At 56.3% G+C, this 21,004-nt stretch overlaps 1 protein-coding gene across 1 annotated transcript in view; it reads right to left on the bottom strand.

Annotated features, from left to right (window-relative positions):
- Positions 1 to 20,587, bottom strand: part of CUNH10orf90 (chromosome unknown C10orf90 homolog) — an 88,113-nt gene extending 67,526 nt beyond the window's left edge. Inside the window, exon 1 of the mRNA XM_070433266.1 lies at positions 20,393 to 20,587. Coding sequence (XP_070289367.1) covers positions 20,393 to 20,509 — 117 coding nt within the window. The 5' untranslated portion in view covers positions 20,510 to 20,587. The remainder of the gene's footprint in view (positions 1 to 20,392) is intronic.
- Positions 20,588 to 21,004: the final 417 nt, after the last annotated feature.

The raw sequence follows: 21,004 nt of genomic DNA on the forward strand, positions 1-21,004 counted from the left end.
CTTTTTCTCATCAATCGGCATGACACATCTTCGGATGCCAAAACCAGCAGTGATCTGTCTTTGTTAGATCTCGTGCTCCTCCGGGTCGGGGCGACATGGCACACGCTCACATCCGCAGCGCCGGCCCCTGGCAGCACGCAGCCTGCGCTGAATCGATATTTGCTGAGCGAATGACGTCCTGTGTGCGTCCAGCGCTCTTTCCCGTCCACTGTTGCCATCTGTGCTCCGTGCGTGGGGGGGAGGACTGGATGTGGATGTTTATTGTGATAACGATGACATGCGGAGTATTTATTTTTTAGCGGCATCTGTCGCATAGACGAGTCCCCGCTTCAGTTATTTCAGTCTGACAGCCTTATGGATGGGCTTCCCTGAGGCCATTCCAATACTTCCTGGTATTAATAAAGAATTCCTCTCTGCGATGAATGTGCTATAAACATGAACATTTAGAGAGAGCTCCCCCGGCTTTGCTTGAACTCACGGGCACACAGCTGTGCAAAGCCTACAACGACTGTGCGTTTCAGCGCCACTGAACTGCCGGGCCCCGGGATGCACGGCACTCGCTTGCCCCCTGGCCTTTGAACGTGTGGTTCACCGTCATTTCCATCCCTGCCCCCTCGCTGACTGCACCTCAGCTCCTCCTGACCCTGCTTCTCATGGCTCCCTCTCTGGGCTGCGCGGGGTGCTCCTTCACTCATTCCTTCCAGCACCCCGAATGTTCCCCCCTCTCATTGCCACTCCGCATCAAGTATTAGAATTGTCCGTAGGGATTGTCTCTGTTTCATTCTTATGCTCTCTCCATCCTTCATCCATGAATCTGTCTCAGCCCCTGGGACATAGCAGCAATGAAAGATTTATTGTGGAGTGAATGAAAATAATTGAAATAAATTCGGTGTATATCAACCTTCTCTAGCTCACCTAATGAATAATCTTATCAGGCTGGAGAGGACACCCAGACCTATCTTTCTACTATGTTTTTAATAGGTTTTTATTGATTTCAGAGAGAGAAAAGGGGAGGGAGAGAGAGCTAGAAACACCAATGATGAGAGAGAATCATGGATCGGCTGCCTCCGCACGCCCCCTACTGGGGATCGAGCTGGCTACCTGGGCATGTGCCCTCACCAGAATCAAACCATGACCTCCTGGTTTATGGGTCGATGGTTAGCCACTGAGCCACACTGGCCAGGCCCTGCCCATTGTCAGGCTCTGCTCTCTCCTCCCCTGAATCCGAATTCTCTTTCCATGGACCTTGTTTTTAAGCTCTATGACAGCGTTCCCCACCAGGGCCGTTTCAGCCTCTAGGGGGCAGTTGGTGACGTCTGGAGGCGTTTTGGGTTTCCTGACTGCGGGAGGAGGTGCTGCCAGCCCCGGGTAGGGCCCAGGCACGCTGCTCACACCCTGCCATGCCCAGGACACCCCACTAGAGAGTTACCGGCTCCAACGTCAAGAGGTTGAGGCCGAGAGCCCTGCTCTATGAAATCCTCCCCACTTACCGGGCACCCCTGTGCCACCCCCCAGCAGTCACCACTTCCCCTGAGCCTCAGTGGCCGAGGCCACTGCACTCGAGGTGGCCAATGCCCCTGCCTGCAGCCGTGGTCCCAGCCCCGACGCGCCCACCACGCTCTAGTAGGAGAGGTGCGCACACGTCTATTCTGCAAAGGAACTCAACAACCCTTCAGACGGCCACTTGACATAAAATCATTTCATTTACATGGACAAGCACGTCTTTTCCTGCATGCATACAAATTAAGTAGCACAGGTGGGAAGCCTCACATGAAATATTAACAATATAATTGGATTTCACAGTGCTCCAGGCAATGGTCCTCATGGGAGACAAAAGCGCAAATGCTGCCCGATTCACGGAGCCCAGGTTTCTCCCGATCCTAAGACAGCGCCTCCGTGTGGGTGGGAAAGCCCTTCTGCTGGCAGCTGCCGGGCCTGGGGCCTCGACCAGCCTGGCCGGGTCGGATCTGCTCTGTGACTCGGTTCTCTTGTGGGTCAACAGGACCAGGTTGTAAGGATCTCCTTGGCTTTTATGTTCTTGGGGTCTCCGGATGTTTATTTGTTGTGGTGAATTCAAAATGCCAACGTCTCAGTCTTATTTGTGTATGTATTTTCAGGGCCTTTCTCAAAGTGGTCATCTGTTAGACGTTGGGTGGGTGGGTGGGTGGATGGATGGATGCATGCATGATAGATGGATGATGGATAAATGGATGGATGGATGGATGGATGGATAGATGGATAATGGATGGGTGGATGGATGGATAGATGGATAATGGATGGGTGGATGGATGGATAGATGGATAATGGATGGGTGGATGGATACATACATGCATGCATGATGGATGTATGATGGATGAATGGATGGGTGGATGGATGGATGGATGCATAATGGATGGGTGGATGGATACATGCATGAATGATGGATGGGTGGATGGATACATGCATGCATGATGGATGTATAATGGATGAATGGATGGATGGATGCATGCATGCATGATGGATGGGTGGATGGATACGTGCATGAATGATGGATGGGTGGATGGATACATGCATGAATGATGGATGGGTGGGTGGATACATGCACGCATGATGGATGTATAATGGATGAATGGATGGATGCATGCATAATGGATGGGTGGATGCATGCACGCATGATGGATGTATGATGGAAGGATGGGTGGATGATGGATGGATGGATGGAAGAATGGAAGGGTGGATGGATGAATGGAAGGTTGGTTGGATAAATGGAAGGGAGGAAGGAAGAAAGGGAGAAAGGGAGGGAGGAGGAAAGGGATGAGGGTGGGCAACTGAATGCCATGATGTCACGGTAGTCACGCTTTCCCGGCTCCTAGTTTTGGAGAACTCCCGCCCCCACACGAGCCCCCTGCTTGAGTCAGACTGCCACCAGGAACCTGAGCCAAGGGAAGCACTGACCTTGCCGGAGGTCAGTCCCCACAATGCGTCTCATTGGCTCCTGCCTCTCCGCGTGAAGCCGCTCAATAGAGTCATTTGGGGCTGATTCTGCTGAGTGGGCAGTTCTGAGCACTTGGCAGCCACCACACCTGACGGTCTCCTTGGCCACACGACACCCTTTCCTGTCCTCCATCCAGTCCCCGCAGCTCCCCTGAGACCAGGCTCACCTACTGCCCGGGAATAGAACCGTGACCTCCTGGTTCATAGGTGGACTGAGCCACGCCGGCCAGGCAACTTTCTTTCTTCTTAATACACAGACGATAGAAGCAGCAACCATCTGTGTTTGCTGTGCACCAGGCACAGGCCGGCGTGACCTTGTTTAATCCTCTCAGGGGCGCCCTGAGGCAGACCCTGTCCCTGTCCCCATTTTCACACATTTTAATAAGCAGCAGGCCAGGCCACTGGCACCGGGGCCCTGCACTCGCCCAGCTGCTGCTATAATGTGTTCAAAAGAATGAGCCCTACCAGAACCATCATGGACCAGCACCAGTGTCGGTGCCCAGCTGTAAAACAAGGGATGGGGCCCGAGCCAGTGTGGCTCAGTGGATAGAGCATCGGCCCACGGACTGAAGGGTCCTGAGTTCAATTCTGGTCAAGGGCACAGGCCTCGGGTGCAAGTTCCCCGGCCCTGGTTGGGGCATGTGCTGGAGGCAACCAATTGATGTGTCTCTCTGTCTCTCCCTTTCCCTTCCACTCGCTCTAAAAATCAATGGGAAAATATCCTCTGCTGAGGTTTAACAAAACAGACAAAGGAAAGCGATGGGGGTACAAGGCCTCCCTGGGTCAGGGGCGGCGTGGCTCAGGGTCCTCGCCCCCTGGGGCTCGGTCACATCACGGCTGCCAGATGGACACGCCGTGGGCACTGGGGTGACCGTTGTGTTAACGCTCTAAGCTCACCAAACGCAGTTCACTCTGGAGTGGCTTCCAGTGTTTGTTCTTTTGTTTTTACCCTTTCTTCTTGTTCAGCATCTTCCCTTTAGATGGCCAGCTGGGGGCAAAGGCAACTCAAAAAAAAAAAAAAAAATACCTCGCCCTTGGGCGGGGCCATCCTCTCCACGCCTGATTGACAGCATCTCACCCCGACGATCGCACCCGCGCAGCGGGGCCGCAGCCCTTGCCGGTAACACACGCGCGTTGGAGGGAGCGTGCAGCCTTCCACGGTCACTATAGGGGAGCTCGTTCTCTTGGGGGTGCTCTCCATATACAACGAACAAACAACAGGGAAGGAGAGGCCAACAAACCTCTTGCATTTAAAGCAGCTTAAAATCACACCAATATTATCGTACAAGCCTCACGCGGAGCCCTGAGCGGGAGGGGCCGCAGCTCGGGGCCGGCAACGCGGGAGGAGAGGCTGGTGATGTCGGAGGAAGCAGATTGGAGACCGAGGCGGAAGAGGGAGAGAGGGTCGGATCCATCAGAGCGGGGAAGCGAGGAAAGAGAAGGGGAAACGCACACGGGCCTCGGTGCGTCCCGCAGACCTTTCGATATCACGGAGATGAGCCTGACTCCCGTCCCCACGCTCTCTAGGCCCCACGGGGACCTGGTTCCCGCCTCCAACCAGCACTCACGTCCCAACAGGGGTGTGCTGCCCCCCAAGCCTGGCCCGGGGCCGAGAGCAGCCTCCAGGCTTTGGTGCAGCTCACAGCTGGATGGGCGACAAGTGGTTATCAAGTGCTTGACCCCCCGGTCAGGGCACAGACGAGAAGCAACCATTGCCCTGCCAGCGTGGCTCAGTGGTTGAGCCTCGACCTACGAACCAGGAGGTCACAGTCAGGACACAAGCCCGGGTTGTGGGCTCGATGCCCAGTAGGGAGCGTGCAAGAGGCAGCCAATCCATGGTTCTCTCTCATTTTTGATGTTTCTAGCTCTCTCTCCCGCTCCCTTCCTCTCTGAAATTAATATAAATAGATATATTTTTAAATAGAAGCAACCATCTGAGCTCCTCACGTCGGGCTGAGGTCCTCGGTCCTCGGTCCTTCTGTCCTTCTGCCCACAGGAAGCAGTGGCCGAGCTCCCGGGGCGCAGGGAGGAAGCCGTTAAACCCGGCCAGACACATTCCTCACGGACACAAAGCAACACACACAGACAACTGCAGCGGAGCCCGGCTCATTATTTTCCCAATTATTTTTTAAAATTAGATTATGTAGCAGGTGATGGGCAAAGACGGAGCTGGAGGCAGAGACTCGTGCAGGGGGGCAGAGTTGCTTCTGCACGATTTACAGGTGACTGCAGCAAAATGGAGGGTCAGGGCCCAGGCGGCCGCTACGCAGAATTCAGGAGGGGAAGCGGCACGGGGGTTATTAGGTGGCAGACAAGGATGGTCACACGCTCCCGTGACAAGGTGACGGCCCATTTTCTTCCCAACATCGCCCTCCGCAGGCAGGCAGGACAGACCCGTGTCCCGAAACCTTGCACAGAATCGGGAATGCTGCCCTAGCTGGTGTGGCTCAGTGGACAGAGCATTGGCCTGCAGACTGAAGGGCCCTGGGTTTGATTCCGGGTCAGGACACATGCCCGGATGCAGGCTCCATCCCCAGGGTGGGGTGTGCAGGAGGCAGCTGATCAAGGATTCTCTCTCATCACAGATGTTTCTATCCCTCTCTCCCTCTCCCTTCCTCCCTCTGAAATCAATAAAACTATATTTTAAAACAAAAACAAAAACAGGTTTTGCAGGGAACGTAAACAGAGAAAGGCGGTCCCTTCTGCTCCTCGCTCGCAGAGAAGCTACACTCACAGACGGCCCCTGGGAGGGAGAGGAGGCAGCTCCCGCCGCCCTGGTGGGATGGGGATGAGGGAGGGACCTTCCCAAGCTCCGTCCGGCACTAGCTTTCCTGGGGCAGCCACTGGCTCAGGGCTGGTGACCCCGAAAGGACCCTTACGAGGCAGCGCGTCACGCTGTTGCACACGCTGGGGAAGGAGCAGTTCTCCAGGTTTTCAGGAAACACAGCGACTTCAGCCCACTCATCAGGCCCAGCCCCACCCTCCGCACTGCCCCTCGGCGAGGCCAGGCTTCGTGGGCGAGGAGGGAGGCGGTCTCACGCTGACCCACCTTCCTCCCGAAGCCCAGTGACCGGGAATTAAAGCCCAGGCGCCTCCATCGAATCCCTCTCTGTGCACTTCCCACGACGGAGCCCCAGAAATGGCGTCAGGGGGCACCTGTCTCCTTGGTCCCTGCACCCAGCCGCCCCTCCGCCGGCGGGTGGCACCGTGAGGGGACAGTGAGTGGGACCCTCTTACACACACAGAACAGGAAGGTGGAAGGGACTGGCTACCTCTCCCTGATTTTGAAAACAGGTGTGAGTTGGGGCAGAAGCAGTCAGCCCTCCGACATTTTCCCTCTCTTAGTGATTAGAGCCCGTGAATCTCGGGAAACGGAAATTCCACGCAGGCCCAGGGATTTCAGAGGCCTGGCCGGGCAAAGATTTCACCAGGAGAAACCGCCCCGCCCCGTCACGCCCCCCTCCCCCCCAAGGCCTGGGGTCGCGATGGCCCAGGCAGCGGTGAATGGCTGCCTTGTACAGACGGAGGAAGCCAGACCAGAAACCCAGACAACGCTCACTTCGACTTCCTGCGGGAGCGCTGAACCCCACGTGGACCGAACACCCACGGATGCAGCTTCTAGTGGCCGACCGCCCACATCAGCAAATTTTAGAGCAGCCTTTTGGAGCCCGGGGCCCTGAGCCTCTGTTGTCTAAGACTGAGGAGCAGGGGGGACCTTTTCAAACTGAGGGCGAGTCAGCACTGGCCTTAGACACCTCCATGTGAGAAGCGCACGCCGACACCAGGCCCGTGGCTCCCAGGGTGGCACTCCTTCCCGCCTGTGCATGGGGGTCCCTTACGTCCTGTCCCCCTCCCCTCCCCTCTCCTCACGTCCCCTCTCCCGCACTAATTTCATCTATTCTCATGGTTTCTCACATAACCACCTATAATGATGACCATACAAGATCTATGACACTGCCCTGGCCAGTGGTTCAGTGGTTAGAGCGTCGACTGGTGCACTGAAGGGTCTCAGGTTCCATTCCTGGTCAAGGGCGTGCACTTGGATTGCAGGCTTGATCCTGGCCTGGTCGGGCCCATGCAGGAGGCAACCAATGGTTGTGTCTCTCTCATTGGTGTTTCTCTCTCTCTCTCTCTCTCTCTCTTCCTTCTGTCTCTCTCTCTCCTTTCCACTCTCTCTAAAATCAATAGAAAAAAGTATCCTCTGGTGAGGATTGAAAAAGAAAAAACAAACAAGAAAAGAAAAAAGATCTATGACCCTGACCATTTCCTGATCGCAGCCCCGAGCGGCCGGCGGCTTCCCTGGCACGGAGGGCAGGCGGCCGCTCTCACGCAGTGTCCGGGCCTCACACACTCAGGGTCCTCCCCTGACACCACCCCTGGGCCCCGTAAGCCTCCAGGATCCCGGGTTCCCCCCTCGTTCGTGTCAGCACCATCCGTCCACCCAGGACCCTCTCGCACGCCTCCCTCATCCCGACCGCCTGACGAGTCAGTTCCCAGCCTCCGATGGCTCAGCGCCCTGCCCTGCCCACGCCCGACCCCATGAGCAGGCTCCTCTGAGAACTCCCCGGGACCAGGCCTCACCCTCGGGCTCCGTCCGTGGCCCATTTGATCCAGTTTTAGCAAGAACCCTGCTGGGTCTGTTTATAGAAAATCCGCCCCCGAGATCTGATCAGACTCCTCATAGCACCTGTCAGGCCATCGGACCCGGACCCTTGGCCCTGGGTTTCCCCTTAGAAGTGGCCCCTCCTCCGACCCCCTGAGCCTCGGCTCTAGTTCCCGCTTTTCCTGGTGGTGATCGAGGGGAGCCCAGCCGCCCCTGCTGCAGGCCCCTGGATAATCCCCCCCCTCCAGAGAGAACCCCCGAACACTGTCACGGGCACCATGAGCCCTTTTCCTTTAACAAGGGCTCGCCTCCTACCCGAACCCCAGCTCGGGGCTGCCTGGCAGGTATCCGTCCATAATCAGGACTTGGAAATACAGGTGGATCTAAGCAGAAAGGAAGACGGGAGAGAGGAAGAGGGAAGAACAGAGGGAGAGGGAGGGAGAGAAGGGGGACAGGAGGCAGGAGGCAGGTCCCCCGGCTGCTGGCACAGGCTCACTTGGGTGCCTTCAGCAGCCTGACACTAAGCCCGGCCTGGGCTGCGGGCGCTCGGTTTCTGAGTCATTACCCGGCTAAGTGCCTTGTGCACACCCCCGTGGGAGTGCCCGTGAGGCCCATGCTGAGCTGGGCTCCTTGTACAAAAAGAGACCCCACGTGTCCACATGGAGGTCGCCGGGGCGGGCTGTTCCCAGGGGCGCCTGCGCGCTCCGAGGGGCAGGAGGCCAGACCTGCTGCTGAGCCCTGAGCCCGCGCTCACACCAGCAGCAACGATTCTGTCCTCGCCACACGCAGCTCCCGGCTGGGGTTGAAGGGTCCAGACTCAGGGTCAGTCACTGTGGAAGAGTCAGCCAGAAGCCTCGCGTGGGGCTGCAGCAGGAGGGACTATGGAAGCATCTCTGAAATGCCCTTTTGTCTGGGAATGACTGCCAGTTCCAGGGAGGGATCCGGGTCCCTGAGATCAGGCGGTGCTAGGGTCATGGCGAGTGAAGCTGTGAATGCCTGCACACTCACACGCCTACACACACACACACACACACACACACGTAGTTATAGACACCAACTGACCTGCCACACTGACAAAGGAACACTAAAACGAGGATTAAAAAAGAAATTTGCTACATGAAAATGTTTTTCTAGAACAGCCGTGGGCAAACTACGGCCCGCAGGCCGGATCCGGCCCGTTTGAAATGAATAAAACTAAAAAAAAAAAAAAGACCGTACCCTTTTATGTAATGATGTTTACTTTGAATTTATATTAGTTCACACAAACACTCCATCCATGCTTTTGTTCCGGCCCTCCGGTCCAGTTTAAGAACCCATTGTGGCCCTCGAGTCAAAAGTTTGCCCACCCCTGCTCTAGAACAGTGATGGCGAACCTTTTGAGCTTGGCATGTCAGCATTTTGAAAAACCCTAACTTAACTCTGGTGCTGTGTCACATATAGAAATTTTTTGATATTTGCAACCATAGTAAAACAAAGACATATTTTTTGATATTTATTTTATATATTTAAATGCCACTTAACAAAGAAAAATCAACCAAAATAATGAGTTTGCGTGTCACCTCTGACACGCGTGTCATAGGTTCGCCATCACTGGTCTAGAACCTACTTTTGCCAGAGGGTCTAAGCGGATCTATTCTATCACCCCAATAGTCTTATTACAGCCCCAGCCGAAAATCTGACCTACACCCATGACATTTCTCTCATGAAAGGGAGGAGAAAAAAAAAAGTGTGCTCACATCCCTTAAGTTAACAAACTTAATAAGAGCGATGACTGTAACCATCTCACACAGTGTTTTTTACAGTTTAGTGGCTATGAGTTGAAGCTTCATAAAAAGTGATTTATGGGCGCACGGACACCGCACCTCTCTTTTAATTGCGCCCGCTCCGAGCTGAGCGGATTCCACGTTGGTCCCATTACTCATGCCCGGCACAGCCCGCGCCCCAGCCCGCAGGCTCAGCCACCCGTGCCCATCCCGGCTGCGTAGACGACCAGGTTTCTTCGGCCGTGCGGGTTTTCTCAGGCGTGGCCGGCCTAAGAGCCCGTGTGCTCAGCCGGAGCCCCTGAGCTACCCTCTCCTGTCCGATGAGGCTCCAGGGCACATGGCGTCATTGATAAAAGCAAAGCCCAGAGGGTGAGCGGGGGGCGGGAGAGAGACCGCCACTTGCCGAGGTTCGAGCCCTGAGTCGTGAGTTCCCTGCGATGGAAAGACTTCCTTTCTCTCCAGGCAGAGCGATGTACAGGGTGAGAAGAGCCAGCTGTGGGTCCGGAAGGTAAGCAGAACCCTGCCCCGTCTTACAGTTTTATTTGCCGGGATGTCACCTTCAGTCAAGAAGTCACCTTATTATTTTTAGAAAATGAAGAAACAGCCCCAGACTGCGTGCCCCCAGAAAGGATTGTGCGCTGGAATGAACACTTATTCCCAGGGTCTCCCGTGCTCGCTCGGCCGAGGTGTAAAGGGCAGGTTCCTGGTGGTTTTAAATCCACAAGAGGCCGTCGGGAGGGAGAAGCCATAACTGGCTCCCTCGGATTTTGCCATCGGTCAAAGAATCCCACCTCATGTTCCCTTTCCACCCCGTCAGGGCGCTGGATGGGCGTTGGGTTAAACCTGGACATTCACTAGACCAGCCGTGGGCAAACTATGGCCCGCGGGCCGGATCCAGCCCGTTTGAAATGAATAAAACTAAAAAAAAAAAAAAGACCGTACCCTTTTATGTAATGATGTTTACTTTGAATTTATATTACTTCACACAAACACTCCATCCATGCTTTTGTTCCGGCCCTCCGGTCCAGTTTAAGAACCCATTGTGGCCCTCAAGTCAAAAAGTTTGGCCACCCCTGCACTAGATACTGACGCATCGATTAACCACGAGACACCCAATCTCAGAAGTCGAGTGGAGACGCCCGGAGGCGAGATGAACGCACCACATGCCCGCGGGCTGCAGGCGGGATCAGCACCGAGGGCGGCGCTGCTTTTGTGGTTTGCGCCCTCGAGAGCTGAGCATTGTAGATCCAGTAACGTGAGAACCTTCCACCTACAGGACACGACTCCACAGAGAGCCCCCAGGTCCGCTCCGACCTCCCAGGCCCTGCCCTCATCGCCGGGGCCTGAGCACACGCGGCTGGTGCTGATGTGCCTTCTGATTGCTGCCTCTCCCTTCACGACACCCACGTGCCCTCCCTGGGCCCCAAGCCCTGCCCTGCGAGGCTGCACCCGTAACGCTGGGAAGGCGAGCGTGTTCCTCGCGGAGTCTGCAGGAAACGAATCTGACGGCAAAGCCTTCCTCGAACTGCCCTGCGGCTGTTTATAGTATTAATGGATTCCACTGAGTGTGAATATTCATACATTTCACTGCAGAAACATCAGTGAGCCTCATTACAGGGCGCTGGTCGGATCCCGCTGGGAATGCCGTGCCATGTTACCTTCCTGAGACAAAATTAAGAAGTCACGCTGGAATCACGTTCGGCCCCACGCGTTGTGGATGGAGAATGGTGGCTGGGCGCTGCAGAGACTAGTATTAAAGGAACTGACCAGCCCTGACTGGTTTGGCTCAGTGGATAGAGCGTTGGCCTGCGGACTGAAGGGTCCCAGGTTCGATTCTGGTCAAGGGCATGTACCTTGGTTGCGGGCACATCCCCAGTAGAGGGTGTGCAGGAGGCAGCGGTCGATGTTTCTCTCTCATCGATGTTTCTAACTCTCTATCCCTCTCCCTTCCTCTCTAAAAAATCAATAAAATATATTTTAAAGGAACTGACCAGCCTCGGGGTGAGGGCTTTCCATCAGCCCCTCACCAGCCCCCAGGACAGGCCTTCTCTATGGTTTTACAGACAAGGATGCTGGGGAGGGGAGTTGGGGTTCCCCCTAGTGACAGAGCTGCTGGATGCCAGGGCCCTGTCCTCCTAGAAGGCATGTTCTCAGCATCCCCCATGTTAGTCTCTCTGTGTGTGTGCATGCACATGTGTGTACGTTTGCACGTGTGCTAGTGTGTGCACACGTGTGTGCTTGCATGCGTGTGTGTTGGCAATGCATGTGCGTGTGTATGTCTGCAGGGTGGTGGAGGTAACAGTTAGGGATGGCTCCTGGGCTCCCTAAAGCACTGCGCACGTAAAGCAGGGTCTGGGGCTTTCCACGCCCGAGGAAGGCAGGGAGGGAGGGAACAGGGTTTCCCAGCCTTCCCCTGCCCCTTCTGGACACAGAACCGTGAAGAAGCCAGAGGAGAGACCCCGCATCTGCCCGCACCCCACGTGGTCACGGGCCAGGGGTGCATGTGGCCGGGCCTTCCCTTGGGGATGAGGGGAGACGTCGCTGGAGTCAGCCGGCAGGAGGGCAGGACAGCGCCAGGTGCTTTCAGCTGCCCGGTGCCTCCTCGTGGGGACTCGGGAGACCCCACTAGAGGGCAGAGAGCAAGCCGTGGGTGGAAGCCCTGGCCAGACTGCCCTGGGCCAGCGGGGCCGCTGTCGGGAGGGACACCCTCTCCACGGCTAATCCAGGGCACGACAGGTCTCCGTCCATCGCAGGTATCCACCCCTGAACCCTCCTCTGCAGCAGGAACTCTAGGAGGTCAGAGCCTTCGCGGATCCACCGTGTCCTTCCCGGTCAGTGCGACCTGCACCTGCGGAACTCGAACCCCGTCTCTCCGTCCGCCCGGCCTCCTCTTCATGCGTTGGCTCCTCAGGCCCACATCTGCTTCCGAGTCTCCTGATGGAAAATAAATCGGCATGGAGCACGTCCGATTTTCCATTTAGATTCTCAATTGCCTCTCATTACGGAGATAATATCCTTTCTCGATTGCACATGGCAGGACCATTACGTGTCAGGATCCGAAGGAAGACTCGGCCTCCCGGGGTCTCCTTGCTTTCTCCTTGGCGTGTGTGGTCGAGGCGGGGGCCTGGCGGGACGCTGGTGTGAGAACGAGGCAGGTCAGGGGGGAAGAGGATGTTATTCTGAGGACATGTCCTCGGGCGGACGCACGTGGGGAGACAGCCTCCCGGGTGCCTCAGGAGAGGGGTGCGTGGAGAGCTCACCAGGGGGACCCCAGTCCGCTGCCTGTTGGCAGGGATGAGTGAGGACAGCCAGGAGGATGCACTGGGCTGGAGATGTCTGTGGGGAAGGACGCTGAGAGAGGGTTGTTAATACCCCGCGGCACAGTCCGATGGAGCAGAGTCCCCGGTTCCTTCAGCGCTCCTCTCGGCAGATTCCTTTCTGCTTCCTCTCATCTTCTCCATCTTGAAAATGGAGCGGATGATGCTCAGAACGGATCCGTTTCTTGTGCCCGATGGATGGAAACTCCTTTCTCCCCCCGTAACTGTTCGCGGCCGCCGTCTCCTGTCCCTTGGTGAGAGCCCCGAACCCTTGGCATCCTTCCCGATGGAACTCAGTTCCTCCGACTTCGGAAAACCCGAGAGAGGCCTGAGAATCCGATCACCCGCTCGACCCACCAACTTTTCATTCAACGGCTGTGGCTCTTCTCCTTTCAAAGGCACAGAGGCAGAAAGACAAAGGGACGCAGGTACTTCCTGTTGTCTGGCTCCCTGTGCACATCCCGGCCGGCAGGGAAAAGGCCTTATCTCCCAGCTGGTTGCTTTGGCAACCCCTTTGTTCACCCGGAGAGCCATGGAGCCTTTCTGACAGCTGACTCTCACCTCCTCAGAATGAGGAGGCATGACAGCTTCGACTTAGTGAGCGATCGCAGGCCCTCGCGGCTTTGTAACAGAATCGCGATAAGACCTGCAGTGTAGGGAGCTCACTGGGGCCCAGGCACCTTGAGCTTCCCGGGCGTCACGTAATCTCCATGGCAACCCGAGAAGGAGGTACCACTATCACCCCATTCTAAAGTAAGGGAATGTTACTCTTGATATTAGTGTTAATAATACCATCAACCATAATAGGATGAACTCCGGAGCGTTCCTGAGCTCTTCCCATGAGCCACACGGTGCCCAAGTTCCCTCCGTCCACCCCTCTCTTCACCCTCCACACCTTCCCGGGGCAGGGACTCTGATGAACTCTATTTGTATATGAGGCAGCAGTGCCGGGTCAGAATCACTGAACAGGAGAGTCGGGATGAAAACGCAAATCCGCCTGAATCGGCCGAGGCCTCCCTCCTCCGCGGTCTCAACACAACACCGACTGCTTATTCGGATGCCAAAGGCCATCACAGAAACTCACCATGGTCCCAAAACCACGCACTGAGCTTTCACTTATGGGACATGCCGGACCGGTAACACTCGGTGGCAAAGAGCAGATCAGCAGCTGCCAGGGGGAGCCGGGGGGGGGGGGGGGGGTATAAAGAGCTCAGGGAACTTCCTGGGCAGGGAGGACACCTACATCATGATCATGATTCGGTTCTGATTACAGGACTACACACATTTGTCAAAACAAAGCGAACTGTACACTTGAAAATGTATGAATATTAATGTATGCAAATGATACCTGTACAAGGCTTTCTTTTGTTAATCCTCACCTGAGGATATTTTTTCTATTGCTTTTCCAAGAGAGTGGAAGGGAGGAAGAGAGGGAGGGAGGGGGAGAGTTGGGGAGAGAGAAAGAGAGAGAGAAACATCGATGTGAGAGGGAAACATCGATCGGCCGCCTCCTGCACGCCCCCTACTGGGGATCGAGCCTGCAACCTGGGAATCGAACTCGTGGGTCAATGCTCAACCACTGAGCACACTGGCCGGGCACCATCTCGAACTTTTTCACGTGATCTCTGGACTCTGTCGTGTAAGTGAAGTCCCATGGGGCAGCGGGCTGTGCTCCTGAGCAGACACGTGCAATGGACGTGTCTGAGCAGCCAGCATGTCCAGAACTCGTTAGCGAGGACGTGAGCACATTGTCGCTGACGTCATGAGTGCTGTGAACTCGGTCCTAGCCGGACCGGAGGCATCTGGGCCCCGCGGCAGGGGAGCCCCTGGGGGCCGACCCCAAACCCCCTCCCCCCCACGGGCTGCAGGCTGCTCTGCTGGCAGGTGCTCCTAGTCGTCCACGCAGCCTGGCGGGCGACTTGCTGTCGCCTTGAAGGAAATAACTCCCCGTCGCCCTCAGCCCTGATTGTTTCTCTGAGAATTACTATTCTGAAACGCTGGTGTGTGTCAGGGTGCTCGTTCTGGGAGCCACCTCAAAATCCTTTCTGGATGGAGGAGCAATTTAAATTAGAGGCACAGAGAGGAAACGGAACAACCTCTCCATTTGGGATGTGATTAATGAAGGGGATAAAACGGTCCTGGCCAGTGTGGCTCAGTGGATAGAGTGTCGGGCTGCAGATCAAAGGGTCTCGGGTTCAATTTCGGTCAAGGGCACGTACCTTGGTTGCAGGTTCCTCCCCAGCCCGGGCCCTGGTCAGGGCGCGTGCAGGAGGCAACCAATTGATGTGTTTCTCTCATATCGATGTTTCTCTCTGTCTTTTCCTCTCTCTTCCACTCCCTCTAAAAACCAATGGAAAAATATCTTCAAGTGAAGATTAGTAACAACAAAGAAAAGTGGGAGGAACACAGCAAGTGGCCTCCGTTTGGGAGCTTCACTTGGGAGAACTGGAGCTGATATCCATCCGTCTGTTTGTCAATCGCTGGAAAGTGAGTGGCTCTTAACGGACCCTACGTCAGTATCAAACCAGAAGATCTCTTACATACACGATGTCATAACCGTCATTCACTCCGGCCTCAAGTTTTTATCCAAAACACACTTCAGGTACTTTCGTTCGTCCATCCATCCGTCCATCCATCCACCCATCCACCCATCCATCCATCCATCCATCCATCCACCCGGTGTTTCCTGAGGGCTGGCCTGGTGCTGGGGCGCAGTGGTGAGCTAGAGCAGACCAAGGACACCGTTCATCATGACACTCGCAAAGGCTCCAACCTATGTGCCTGCAAGTCCTTCCATTTCCTTTTCTGCAAAGATACGAACACTTAAAATATGCTAGAGGCCCGATGCATGAAATTCGTGCCAGGGCCTTGGCCCTTGCAGCTGCAGCGGCTTACCTCGGCCCCGGCTTCGTCTGGAAGGTCATCCAGAAGGACGTCCAGTCTCATTAGCATGTTATGCTTTTATTATTATAGATTATTATAGATTGTGGTTGGCAGAAGACCCAGATGGCCCCCAAGATTCTCGCCCCTTGGTGCCCAAGTCCTAAATGTTCTCTCTCTTTGAGTGGGAGCAGAACCGGTCAACATGATGGACTGTCACTTCCACAATTCAACTATGTTATGTGGCACAAGAGTCTGTAGGTGTCATTAAGGTTGCTAATCAGTTGATGTTGAGTCACTCAAAAGGGAGGCTCTCCCAGGTGGGCCTGCCCCAATCAGGTGTGTCTTTAAAAAGGAGTCAGACTGATTATCCTGCCATCCTTGAAAAAGCAGCCCGGCCTGCATGGCTCAGTGGTTGAGCATCAACCTATGAACCAGGAAGTCACAGTTTGATTCCCGATCAGGGCGCATGCCAGGGTTGCAGGCTCGATGGGGGGGTTGCAGGAGGCAGCTGATCAATAATTTTCTCTCCTCATTGATGTCTCTCTCTCCCTCCTTCCCCCCTTCCTCTCTGAAATCAATAAAAATTTATTAAAAAAGAAAAAGTGAACAGACACAATGTAAACTGCCTGGGGCTGTCCCCACGTGGCAAGGCCCTGGAGCTCAAGGAGCTGAGGGTGCCGGCTGACAGGCATCTAGGACGTGGGGACTGTCCTGTGACCACCGGGGACGGCAGAGAGCCTGGGCAGCAGAGGGAGGGTGGCGGGACCCACATGAGATCTAGGAACGGAGGGGGCGCCCAGGGAAAGGGCCTCGGGGAGGAAAGGTCGTGGGAAGGAAAGGAGCCGGGACTGGAAGGAGAGAGGAAGTCACACGGCACCATGCCTGTCGCCACTGGACTCGGGCCATTTGACCTCCCTGTGAAGTCCCTGGGTCCCAGCTGCTTCCCCGCCGCCCCACCCCCCAGTGCCACGCGAACAGCATAGCCTCCGAGGACAGGACTAGCGTGGATCCTCCTGCCGCTGCTCACGGGGCCCCTGGGCGTCTGCCTCACCCTCTGGGCCTCGCAGACGTGTCTCTTTGGAAACCGCTCATGTGCCTGACACAGCTGCAGCGATCAATGGGGCCATTCAGGGATCCTCCGACCCCGTCCCTCTGTGCCAGCCCCGCCTCCCACTGTCCTGCACTCAGCGCCCGGCCCTGGCACTGCCCTCTCTGTCCTGCCTCCCCGCCCATGACCTTCACACCGGCCGCGTCCACACGGGCAGCACCACAGGCATCTCTGTCGTTTTCTCCTGGCTGTACGCGGTTCCGAAATACTAGCCTGGAACTTCCAGATGCGGGTGTCAGACCCGCGGCAGAATCAACAACAATAACAACAAATACACACACACGCACACACACACACACACACACACACACACATATATATATACATATATATATATATATTTTTTTTTTTTTTCTTAAGGAAAAGCAAACAGGATGACCGAGTTTTCACGTCAAAAACATGGGTCTCTGGACCTCACCCTTCCCAGGGGTCTGTGTTCTTAAAATGTTCCCCTGAGGGTTCCAAAGGCCACTGGAGCATGAGGGCCATTTGATCCTTTAATCAAGGTCCTCACAGCTCCTCTGAGCGAGATGCGCCCCCAGGATAAATGCCCCTGGGCCTTTGGGCAGGACTGTGACGCAGTTGAGCTCACGGTCTCCGTGTCCTCTTGTCGAAGGTCGGATTTGCAGCTGAACATGGGGGGCCTGGGGGGGGGGGTGGCACCCGGTGCTGGGCCTTCCATTCAAAGCCATTTTGGCGACTGATCTGGGGAGTCCCTGGAAGCTTTGAGAAGCCTCGAGAGGCGTGGCCAAGTGGCTCGTCGCACTATTAGGAACTGTCAGCTCTCGGCAGACGGATGGGGAGCCTGGCTGCCCCCCGCCCGCACCTGTCCTCAGAGAGGGCTCCACCATCAATCAGGAGATGCCAACTCCCACTCAAGGCCCGGGAGACGCACACGCATCTCTGAGTGCCATGTGGCTTCTGTCTGCAGGTCCGAGAGGTGTCCAGGCTCTGCTTCCCCAGAATCTTAGGGCGCGGCCCAGCTCCCAGCATTGACAGCGGCGGGCACGCAAACACGGGTCCAGCCCAGCCCCGTTACGGCGACTTGGATGTCTGACACCTGTCAGTGTGTGTGCAGGGGTAGGAGCCCTCACACACTGTTGGTAATTGTGGGGGGCATTTGGGGACCAGCAGGGATCCAGGCTCTGCAAATGGGTGACCCCCGGTGGCCCTCACCACCACGGCGTCACCGTGGTTACCTGACAGCACAACAGGTCAGCTCCTCTTTTCTATTAAAAGATGGTTTCAGCCCCGGCAGGTTTGGCTCAGTGGATAGAGTGTCGGCCTACAGGCTAATGGGTCCTGAGTTCGATTCCCGATCAAGGGCATGTACCTCGGTTGCAGGCTCGGTCCCCGGAGGCAACCAATCAATGTGTCTCTCTCACATGGATGTACTTTTCTCTCTGTGCCTCTTCCCCTCCCTTCCACTTGCTCTAAAATTCAATGGGAAAATATCCCTGGGTGAGGATTAGCAACAACAACAAAAGGACGGTGTCAGTAGAGAAGGAGTGTGCCAGGCCGGCAGAGCTAGGCAGGGTCGTGGCTCGTCTCCGATCTCCAATAAGAGGCAGCATCTCCGAGCACTGACACAGCTCCGGACCGAGGCCACGGCCTTAGGAAAACGCCCGCCTTAGACCTTAAACTCAACGCAAGCAGCCTGGAGGTCCTCGCGGGAAGGACTTGGAATCCACACACGTTTACAGAAACGAACGCTCCCAGGTCACGTGTTCGGGAGAACCAGCCTGCCTCTCACTGAGCACCTCTGTGCACCGGGAGCCCGTCCGGGGCTGGGCTCACTCTCACCCCATCGAGCTCTTAATGGGCAAAGCCCGCAGGTGAACCGATGGCCCTGGAGCCCGCGAGACCACAGGGGTCCCGGACCGTGGCAAACAGGCCCCGGGCTGTGCACTGGCCTCGCCCTCAGTTCTGGGTGGAAAGTGAGCCGGGAAGTGGGCTCTCTCCCGGTTCCCTAATGGAAATAGTGCCAACCCGCCCGCGGGAAGCATCCGACCGGCTCAGCGCGTGGGGACGATTTCAGGCTCTGAAGGGCCGCTCAGATCCTGAAGCAGCTGGGGACTCGGGGGGGGCAGGAAGCACGGGTCCTCGCTGATGGTGCTCAAGGTGGACCTGCCCTTGAGCGGGTGATGCAGGCCCTGCCTGGACCACTTCTCCAATCACAGTGCGGCCCCTCCAGCTGACCCGCCTGACGGGGGGGAGGGTCTGGGACCCACTCCCACCTTACCATAGACGTTAGACTCCAGGCCCCAGTCAGGCAGCAGGCACACAGCCTCCACTCTCGGCTGTAACTGGTAACGCAGGGGGCCGGGGTTGGGGGGGAGGGGTGGGGGGCGGGGGGGAGGGGTACAGGCCAGGGAAATAGGTTACAAAACAATTATGACTGTCACAATAAAGTTTTTTACAGCTTCCTGCAAAGATGCTTTTTTTTTTTAATTACCACACTATTATCTTCCCTGTTACTCTAGGAATAAATAAAGTTTTGTGCATGAAAACAAAATGGGGACACACAGCTGCTGTCTGCCATTTGGGGTTTAAAAGGTCGCCATGAACATTTCTGTCAAGTGCAAGAGGATGCAACTCGACAAGTCTTCCTCCCCCAGGGCTGAGCACCACCGCAGTGAGAACCACAATGACGCTCCGTCCCCACCTGCTAATTAATGACATGGCGAGAACCACATCTCTGGCTCTTATCTCTGGCCTCTTTCCACTGTGCTCTCATCGCACACCTTCGGCCCCGGTTCGCCGGGCCACGGACGGCGACCGCTGGATTGCATTAACACCGACGTGGCCGTGGCCTTCCCACCGCTGCTGTGAGCGTGGAAATTCACAGCTCCGGCTGGGACTGCAGAAGCCGGCCTCGCACCGGCCCGGCGGGTTCTCGGGTTGCCCGGGAGGAAGGAAGCCAGCGTGGGGAACAAAAGGCGGGCGCAGGTGCCAGCATTCACGGGCCCCTCCTGATGAGAGCGTCGACATTCAGAAAGGTGCCCTTTTCATAAAACATGAGCAATCTGCACGCTGCATTTTTCAAAGGAGATGGGTAAGTGAGCTACAGGGGAGTCAATTACAATGTCATTCATAATGCATCCGGTGCAATAAAGAGCGATCAGATTTCATGCGTGTTTACTTTCGGAGCCGTAACTGCCGCGGGCTCAGCCCGGCTGCAGAATGCAAATATGCTTTGGGGTGATTTGTGCCCCTCATTTCGACATTCGAAATCCCCGGGGTTCCTTCTCCCCCCCGAGAGGCCGCCTCCGCTGAAAACCGGAGCTCCCCTCACACATGAAAGACCCTTCCCACCGGCCCAACTGAAACCGTCCTTTTTCACCTCGATCAAGCTCTGTTTACCCTGCTGCCGACCACATCCAGAAACAGATAGGAATTTGTTTTTAAAGACAGGCGATTGCACCTGTATAGCGCCCAGAAGATGTAACTCACAGGAAGGCTGCGTCACTACATGTGATATTTTATCCAACTCCTTGGAGCCCTGATACATGTTTGCAGACGCAGGCATGTGTCATGTATAAACCCCATCCATCCCGTGTGCTTCTCCCCGCCCCCCAGCTCAAACCTGAAATGTCTTTTCCAAGCCCCCTGGGGGGAAACCCCACACCAATGACAGAGCATCTGACCTGTCCGTCTGCTGAACACCGCCCCCCCCCTCCCGCCCCCGTGCCCCTGGACGAGGCCTGTGCCCCCTGCTCCCTGCTCCCCGCCCAGGTCGCGGTACCTCGTAGCTGCTGGCGCTCCTCTCGGCCGGCTTCAGGCCGCGGTACAGACGGAGGATACACACTTTGGCTCTTCTCTGGGCGGGAAACCAGTTGCTCTTGACAAAATCCATGACCATCACATGGTTTTTCAACTCCGTGCTGAAGGCTTTGATCTGGAAGGTCCGGCGCCCGGCGGTTTCCGCGCGGCCGGCGTTGGACCCGGGCGGACGGGTCCCCGCAGGAGTCCCAGGGCGCTGCATGACACGCGCAATCTTGTGACTCCGGCTCGCCGGCCTGGCAGACACAATTTTCTTTGTTCCACCCAGGCACTGAGCGCAGCAGGAGGGACCGGGGAAGCGGCCCGACTCGGACCTGCTCCGGTGTGTTCCAGCTCACAGCTCCTTGTCCCCGTGCCCCAGCGGCCCCAGGTGCAGGTGTGCACAAGGGGCTCTCCAAGGTGACCTTCACGGGCCATAAAGAGACTCCCAGGCTCCCACCTGCGTTCCCCGGCTGCCTGGATTCTTCTCTGATTTCAGACGCATTTCTCTGGGTCCCTGCGCTCACGTCCTGAAGGCAGAATCCGCCCGGTGACGGGTGACCGGGAGGGTCCGTGCGCTCCGGCTCCGGCCCTC

This window comes from Myotis yumanensis, unplaced genomic scaffold (assembly GCF_028538775.1).
Source record: "Myotis yumanensis isolate MYYU_CA2020_CCGP unplaced genomic scaffold, mMyoYum1.0.hap1 SCAF_13, whole genome shotgun sequence".
In the NCBI taxonomy this organism is placed as follows: domain Eukaryota; kingdom Metazoa; phylum Chordata; class Mammalia; order Chiroptera; family Vespertilionidae; genus Myotis; species Myotis yumanensis.